Raw genomic sequence first — 8968 nt, forward strand, 5'->3', positions numbered from 1 at the left:
CTCCACGGTTGGTTTATTTGGCGATGCAGTTAATAGTGCAGTAGCAAAATCACAGGAAGCTGCCAAACAAGCAGCTGCTCTCCAAAGACTTCTCCCCCGCCGTTCTTTCTATGAGGCTGCTGAGCGGGAGCAGCCTCACTCCTCTAAAAAGAGCGCTGAGCACCGTGCCACTCAGAAACAGAGCGTTTCCTCCCGTGCTCCCCCACAAAAACCTCGGGGACACGGAGGGCGCGCTCAAACCCAGCAGTCTTCGAGGGGTAGAACGGATCTGCGGACCGTTCTTACCGCCAAGAAGGCTGCTGGGAAAAAGTCCTGACGTCCGAGGACCCAGGACAAATGAGGGTAGTCCCCCCCGAAGCAGAGCGGTTAACACCTCATTTTACGGTGCCCGTCTCTCTTCGGTGCCCTCAGGGGACCGTTCTGCCAACCCTGCCACCTCTGGTGTTACAGGGCGCAGCGGTCTCCGGCGAGCACATATCTCAAGGTCCACCCGGAAACGTAGTGGCCTCGGGATGCCCGCCCCCTCCGAGGAGGGTGCTAGAGCAGTCTGTTCGGTCGTTCCCTGCCGGTTCGCCGTTACAGGGCGTCGAACCGACTACTCAACAGCAACAAAATCCAGAAACCAGTCTCGAGAGGCTGGTACCTCTAGTAGAATCTTTGACAGCGTGGAAGCTACTGTCAAATGTTTCTCGTTGGGTCCTGCAGACCGTGGAAAAAGGGTATCAGATACAATTCAAGAAACGCCCACCTCGGTTTATGGGGGTCCTGCCCACAGTGGTGGGCCCCGAGCAGGTTCTGGTTATGGAACAGGAAGTGAACACTCTGTTAGAGAAAGCGGCCATAGAATATGTACCTCCCTCCAGCAGGGAAACCGGGTTTTACAGCCGGTACTTCATAGTTCCAAAAAAGGACGGGGGATTGCGTCCCATTTTAGATCTTCGAGTTCTGAACGAGTCAGTCATGCAGCTCAAGTTCAAAATGTTAACATTGAGGCAGATCGTGCCACAGATCAGGTCCGAGGACTGGTTTGTCACGATAGACCTCAAGGACGCACATTTCCATATATCCATCCGTCCGTGTCATTGGAAGTTCCTGAGGTTTGCTTTCGGGGGCAAAGCATACCAATATCGAGTTCTTCCATTCGGCCTAGCTTTATCACCCCGCACTTTCACCAAATGCATGGATGCAGCTCTGGCGCCACTGCGCCTCCAGGGTATTCGCATTATGAACTACATCGACGATTGGTTGATTTTAGCTCATTCGCATCAGATGGCGGTTCAACATCGAGATGTTGTTCTCGCCCACATGAAAGAGTTGGGGTTACGGCTGAACGCCAAGAAGAGTGTGCTTTCTCCACTACAGAGGACCACTTTTCTAGGCGTGGTTTGGGATTCTGTGTCGATGCAGGCGCACCTGTCACCGCCACGGATAGATTCGATCCTTGCAGCTGTGAAAAGTGTAAAGCTAGGCCAGCTACTCACTGTCAAACAGTTCCAGAGACTGTTGGGTCTCATGGCAGCAGCTTCCAACGTGATACCTTTTGGACTGCTACACATGAGGCCCCTGCAGTGGTGGCTCAGGACCAGGGGGTTTTCCCCGAGGGGCAACCCATTTCGCACAATCAAGGTCATGCGGCGATGCCTACGTGCCTTGGTTATGTGGAAGAAGCCTTGGTTCCTGTCCCAGGGCCCAGTGTTGGGAGCTCCTTGTCGTCGCAAATTGCTAACGACGGATGCTTCCCTCACGGGCTGGGGAGCGATCCTGGAGGGTCGCTCGTCTCAAGGTCTGTGGGAAGACCATCATCGTTCCTGGCATATCAATCGCCTAGAGATGTTAGCTGTCTTCCGGGCTCTGAGGAGCTTTATCACAGATCTCAGGGGGCACCATGTGCTAGTACATACGGACAACACATCGGTAGTCGCCTATATCAACCACCAAGGGGGTTTGCGCTCGCGCCCGTTATCCAACTTGGCACGCCATATCCTCTTGTGGTCCCAGGGGAAGTTACTGTCACTCAGGGCAGCTTACATCCCCGGGGTCCAGAATATAGGAGCAGACACTCTGTCGAGGCAGGGGCCGAGGCCCGGGGAATGGAGGCTCCACCCCGAGGTGGTGGAGCTGATATGGAGGGAGTTTGGCCAAGCACAAGTGGATCTGTTTGCGTCTCGAGAGACGTCTCACTGTCCACTTTGGTTCTCCCTCACGCATCCAGCTCCTCTGGGACTGGATGCTATGGTACAGACGTGGCTGAGGCTACGTCTGTACGCCTTTCCCCCAGTTGCTCTGCTCCCGGGAGTTCTGGAAAGAGTTTGCAGGGACCGGGTCCATCTACTTCTTATAGCCCCGCGCTGGCCGGGCAGAGTATGGTTTCCCGATCTTGTGTCCCTCCTCGACGGGCATCCCCTGGAGTTACCCGTCAGGAGGGACCTTCTGTCCCAGGCAGAGGGCTCGATATTTCACCCTCGGCCAGAACAGTGGAACCTGTGGGCTTGGCCTCTGAGGGGGCCCAGCTCATAGAGTCAGGTCTCTCAACCGAGGTTGTTGAGACCATTCTACAGTCCAGAGCTCCCTCCACGAGGAGACTTTATGCCCTGAAGTGGAGAGTATTCACTTCTTGGTGTAGTGACCGTCGGTTGGACCCAGTCCACTGCCCAATTGGTACAGTTCTGGAGTTCCTGCAGGAACGGTTCACTGCAGGTCTGACCCCGTCCACTTTAAAGGTCTATGTGGCGGCCATAGGTGCTTACCACATTCCTTTGGGTGGAATGTCTGTGGGGAAAGACCCCTTGGTATCTCGTTTCCTTCGTGGCACTTGGAGGCTGAGGCCTGCAGTTCGCTCTAGGGTGCCACCTTGGGATTTGTCCTTTGTGCTACAAGGCTTATCCCAGGCCCCCTTTGAGCCCATTGAGGAGGTTCCTGAGAAGTTTCTTACTCTGAAAGCTCTTTTCCTTCTGGCTATTTCTTCTCTCAAGAGAATAGGGGATCTTCAAGCATTGTCGGTTGCTCCGTCATGCTTAGAGTTTGCTCCGGGTATGGTTAAAGCGTTCCTTCATCCGAGACCGGGTTATATCCCCAAGGTCCCCACTAATGTGGTCAGACCTGTTGTTCTGCAGGCCTTCTGTCCTCCTCCCTTTCAAAATGCTGACCAGGAGGCTAATAATTTGCTTTGCCCTGTGCGGGCGTTAGACGCGTCCACAGAGCTGCCCTGTGGCGTAAAAGTGATCAATTATTTGTGTGCTTTGGGTCCCCTAACAAAGGGGGCCCGGTGTCTAAGCAAAGGATGAGCAAGTGGGTGGTCGAGGCTATCTCACTTGCTTATGAGGCGGCTGGGCAGCCTTCTCCTTTGGCTGTCCGGTCGCACTCGACGAGGAGTATGGCGGCCTCTAAGGCCCTTATTTCAGGAGTTTCTTTACAGGACGTCTGTGATGCGGCAGGCTGGTCCTCACCGCACACTTTCGTCAGGTTTTACTCTCTGGATCTAGACTCTGCTCCAGGGTCTCATGTTTTGTCTTCCTAGTACTGCTCTACGGATTTCACACAGGACAGACATTTGTAGCTATGGAGGCGTTGGTATAGACGTTCCCATAGCGTCATTTCTCGACGCAACGGGAGTTCCCTTGAAAGGGAACGCCTCGGTTACGACTGTAACCTCGGTTCCCTGAAGAGGGAACGAGCGTTGCGTCGCCCTGCCATATCTCCTTCATGCCTGTCAGCTCGACTTCAGACTTTTACGAAGCTTTCGTTTTCTGTTTTGGGCCGGCTTTTATAGTTTCCTGGTACGTGACGTCACCCGCCTCTGACGTTCCGCCACACCATTGGACTGATTTTACATGTGCTTCAAGACGTCATCACGCAAAGCGTTCCCATAGCGTCATTTCTCGACGCAACGCTCGTTCCCTCTTCAGGGAACCGAGGTTACAGTCGTAACCGAGGCGTTTTTCAACCTTCATAATATATTTCCAAGATCCTTGTGATGGTACATCGACTTACAATAGGTTGAATGACACGTCTGCCATAGCCTGACGGGGTCTGTATCGCTTTTACTGGCACTACAACTTCCGGGTTCGGGTAGTAACCCGAGCATAAAAAGAACTATAAAATTCGACTGCTTTACGGCATACCTCACTTCCCCCACCATTTCCTCAAATTCGGACGTGAGAGCCCAACTAGCCTAACTAGCGTTTGTTTGCCGGCTGGTATAGCGTGTGTATGTTCTTGTCATGGCCGAAGCAGCAACGAAACCGAAGAAGGCAAAGGTTTTGTCGGAGGAGACTAGGAAGAGAAAAAGGGAGAGTGACAAAATCAAAGGCCGGACGAGGATCAATATTGGTGTAGCGTTCGCTCGCTGGCGTGAGCTAAAGGAGGAGGAGAGGTGCCCGACCGATGCTGACTTGGCCGTCATGCTGTTGGACTAGTATATCTATGGTAGCTTGATATTATAATATTGACGATATATGGCTATTACCTACCACACAAACATTGAATTGAATTAGCATATCCATTCTGTAAAACAGTAGCCAATAGGCTACTATAATGACGCTGGCTTGTAAACGTGAGCTACGTGATCTTTTGGCGTTTAAAAAAAATAAAACCCATGAAATTATATTCATATGACATGCCGAAATATATGCCACTGTACCTGGGATGAAGACATTTCACACGCAACGCAGGCAGTCTGCCCAAGACGTGAGAACTCCTCCTGCAGAGTTCAGGGGTATCGGCTTGTCAACAAATGCACGTGTATCCCCTGGTGTAACCATGACAGATTTTACGACAGTAGTAGAAGACAATACTGTTCCCCCAACTGTAGGGGGACCCCGAGAGCAAAACTTACACGGTGTTGCTTTAAAGGTGCTCTAAGTAACTTTTTTACCTTAACTGAACAAACAAAAAATGTTTACTAACTTGATGCCACAAACAGAACTAAACTAATTTGAGAAACATTTTATTCATCGGTTCAGTTTAACCCATGACAGCAACTCTTAAAACGTCTGAAAACACTTGCTATCAAACACGACTGAACTGAGATATTTATCTAATCGTGTGTGAATCCTCCCCCAACCTCAGTTAGTTTCCGCTCACACATCCGTCTCCTTTAACATCACGAAAATCAACAAGCTTTTGCTGAGCTTACATTTTCAAATGAATTCTGTCCCTGGATGAAAACTAAGTGCTTTTAGTGCTTTGAGCTGTCAATCATCTTTGACCTCTGACCTGTGACTCTTATTTGTATAATGCTTGCTTGTGTTGTTACTGTAAAGGCCCTGTATGATTTAGTACTTGAGTGAGCTTTTATCACTTTATAGTCCCTCACATCCACGGCAGTCTCACAGTTCTGGCCAGTTGGTAATAACTGGAATATCAAAATACACTGGAGGCGGTAGATCCTTTTCCTATTTAGCGCCAAACACTGGAATAGTCTTCCTAGCTTTGTGAAGCAGACACACTCTGTCAGTTTAAATCTAGAGTAAAAACACATCTCTTTAACCTGGCATACACATAACACATTATCACATCGTGATTGCTATCGATTAGATCTACAGGACGTTGTGGCCGACTGGAGCTCAAAGTGGTGAAGCTCAGATGACGTGAAATAATCAGTAAAACACATCAAAACTGTTAAAATACACATGTGCATGTACAGTGAAAGCCAGTGCAGATATAAAGCACACGGCTGCAGCGACCCGCATCTCTGCACTGTTAAAGGATCTATATTAAGATTAAGATCCTGATATAATAATGAATGCTGTTCGAGCTAATGCTCAGTGAAATATGGCTCGGTTGTGTTCCTGCACAGATGGCTGAGACTCATTGGCCGGACGCGCAGCCAATCAGAGGAGACCACGAGTGAAGAGTCAGCGCTGTGGGCGGGGCTTCTGCGAAGCACGTGATTGGAACACGGAGGAAGTACAAGCATTACTTTCATGGACTCTTATGTAGTCATAATAAAGTCACGTGTGGTACAGCGTTTTAAAGTGAATATGGAAGATATTTGTGTTTTTTGTCAAATATTAATCATCTATTTTAGGAGTGTCCCAAGACCCACATATTTTGGAGAGAACTCAGTAATTACTTACAAAGAAAAGCTGTGATTCCTGTTAACTTTGAAGAAGTTGATGTTAAACAAACTAATTGGTAATATTAAAAATAGATAAATAAATAATGTTTTTTACAGATAGGCTATACGACTTTTGAAAAAAGTAGAAATAAAGCTGTATATGGTACACTGCTGAAATATTTAAAATATACATAAAGTTTGTATTCCTCAGAATAAATCATGAGAGACTCTTGAACCTCAGAGTGAGAAACTTTATTGATAAAGGCAAGAAAATACATATGACAAATATACAGCAGTAGTAAAGAGAGATCTGTGGGTCTCTTTATATATTTATTTTGTGTCTGAGAGAAGTTATAAACAATAAAGTGAAATATAAACAATAAAGTGACACTGTTAAAATCTGACACTTGAAGATTGATTATCATCAATATTTATTATGAAAAAAACACTAGAAGAACAAAAACACACTTGAAGAACCTTTAAAGTTCAGCGTTCTGCTTTAGATTTCGATACTTCCTGAAAAAGATGAACATAAAAAGCCATAAATTAATAAATCTCACAGATAATTATACATGCAGTTTCAATTTGTGAGAAATGACATCATCAATCATGTACCTGGTGTGTGAATATGTGCTTGATCTCCTTCAGCTCTTCTGGATCTGATGTCATAAACCACAATAATGACAGTAGCCACGCCCACCAGAGCAGAGAGGACCAATCGGATCACAGCTTCAGTAGGACCACAACAGTGGACAGAGTCTGAGGAATAAACACATCAAACTGAGATCAGATCAGTCAATAAACACTAATATCAGCGCTGACATCAACTAATATTTCTGAATTCACAGAAATATGATCAAATCTAATCAACAATCTTATATTCGGTTCCAAGTGAGTTTTTATACGGTCTGTCATCTCAAACTGTAAACGATTCAACAATTCAACATGTAAATAGTAAATAAGAATATTTGAAGAAGAAAAATGATCTCTACTCACCATAGACAGAAACTCTGAATGATTTTGATGAGAAAAATCTTCTTCCTGAAAACATCAGTCGTAGATAATCTCCAGCATGTTCAGTTGTGGTGTTTGTGATGGTCAGAGATCCAGTTTGATTGTCCAGCTTCAGTCTGTCTCTGAATCTCCCATCAAGAACATCATCATATACAGTGATTCTGTCGAACCGTTTATTGATTTCAGCTATTACAGTGTTTTCATCTCCAAACCTCCACTCAACCCGATCATAATCCTTCATTTCAGTAAGACTAGAGTTTAGAGAGACTGAATCTCCCTCCTTCACTGACACTGACTTCACTTCATCTGTCAAACACACAGAGAACAAACAGAAACAGGGTTTGCAAAGATTAATACTGTTAAATAGCTTTATAGTGGTTTACGAATTGAATAGTTAAAAATTTACATTAAAAATAAACAATATAAAATAAACACAAAATTGTGTATGAATTAATTAAAAAATTCATTAAAAAACAGGTGTTAACTTATTTGAACTCACCAATGAAAATGAGCCTGAATCTCTTGATCTCCCTGTCGATCTTTAGATAATAAACTCCAGCATGTTCAGCTCTGGTGTTTGTGATGGTCAGAGATCCAGTTTGATTGTCCAGCTTCAGTCTGTCTCTGAATCTCCCATCAAGAACATCATCATATACAGTGATTCTGTCGGCCATTACATTGATTTCAGCTATTAAAGTGTTTTCATATCCAAACCCCCACTGAATCACATCATCATCCTTCATTTCCGTAAGACCAGAGTATATAGTGACTGAATCTCCCTCCATCACTGACACTAACTCACCAAACACACCTGAAGAACAGAGTTTTTCACAGATTAAAGCTTTAAAATCACTTGATGTTGGTTTGATGAAGCTTCACTAAAATACTTTTATTCATTTAAATGTGAAGTGAATAATATTCTGCTGCAGTTCAAAGACAAAAGATGATGAGTGAAAAGAGAAATTAATTTATATATGGAACAATAACTAAAAAAGACACTTTTACTTTAATGTTTACCGTATTTTCCGGACTATAAGTCACACTTTTTTTCATAGTTTGGCTGGTCCTGCGACTTATATATCAAAATTAAAGGGATACTTCACCTCTGGAAAGATGAATGTGTATTTAAAATAGGTAATTTATGTAGAATTAACGAGTTTGCTTGCCCATAAAATCTTTAAGATATTAGGTTAAACTTATTTGGCTTGCTGTCCACTGAAGAGGGGCTCGATGAAGCAGCTTCAACTCGAGCTCTGATATACCCCCCAGTGGCTAAATGTAGGATATGATAATTGAAGGGCAAGGTACCTGAGATGAAGGTGGAGTTTGGGGAGGTGGAGGGATACTGGAACAGCTGATGCTAGAGAGAGGTAAGCGGCTGCTTATATACTCAGGCTGTTGATTGAAAGATTAGATGGGCTCACTCCTCCCTAACTTGCGTTTAGGAACTTCATTTAACGAGTTTGCTTGCCCATAAAATCTTTAAGATATTAGGTTAAACTTATTTGGCTTGCTGTCCACTGAAGAGGGGCTCGATGAAGCAGCTTCAACTCGAGCTCTGATATACCCCCCAAAACTCCTGCGGGAGTATCTTGGGACTGGAGGTTTGAGTACGAGGTTGGAGAACGCCCTGCCGCATCCATAACATGGAGCCCCATGGAGTTAAAGAACATGGGGCCTCCAGATGTCACGAACGGGGGAAGGGGTCCTCGTCCCTAAAGGCAAACGGGCCACCAATATCTGAAGCGAAACTCCCTACGCAGCAAGGCAAGGCAAGGCAAGGCAAGGCAAGGCAAGGCAAGTTTATTTATATAGCACATTTCATACACAATGGCAATTCAAAGTGCTTTACATAGAAGAAATTAAAATAATAAAAAGAAATAAGAATAATTAAAA

The 8968-nt window shown here is 45.5% G+C and overlaps 1 protein-coding gene across 1 annotated transcript; it reads right to left on the reverse strand.

Moving 5' to 3' along the window:
- Positions 1 to 7046: 7046 nt before the first annotated feature.
- On the reverse strand, positions 7047 to 7815 carry LOC309474947 (uncharacterized protein; the record flags this gene model as incomplete). Its single annotated transcript, XM_082137565.1, has 2 exons — positions 7047 to 7378; positions 7572 to 7815. 2 exons carry the CDS (start codon positions 7813 to 7815, stop codon positions 7047 to 7049), a joined length of 576 nt encoding a protein of 191 aa, XP_081993691.1.
- Between the last annotated feature and the right edge of the window lie 1153 nt (positions 7816 to 8968).

Source organism: Leuciscus leuciscus, assembly GCF_965113295.1.
Source record: "Leuciscus leuciscus genome assembly, chromosome: 15".
In the NCBI taxonomy this organism is placed as follows: domain Eukaryota; kingdom Metazoa; phylum Chordata; class Actinopteri; order Cypriniformes; family Leuciscidae; genus Leuciscus; species Leuciscus leuciscus.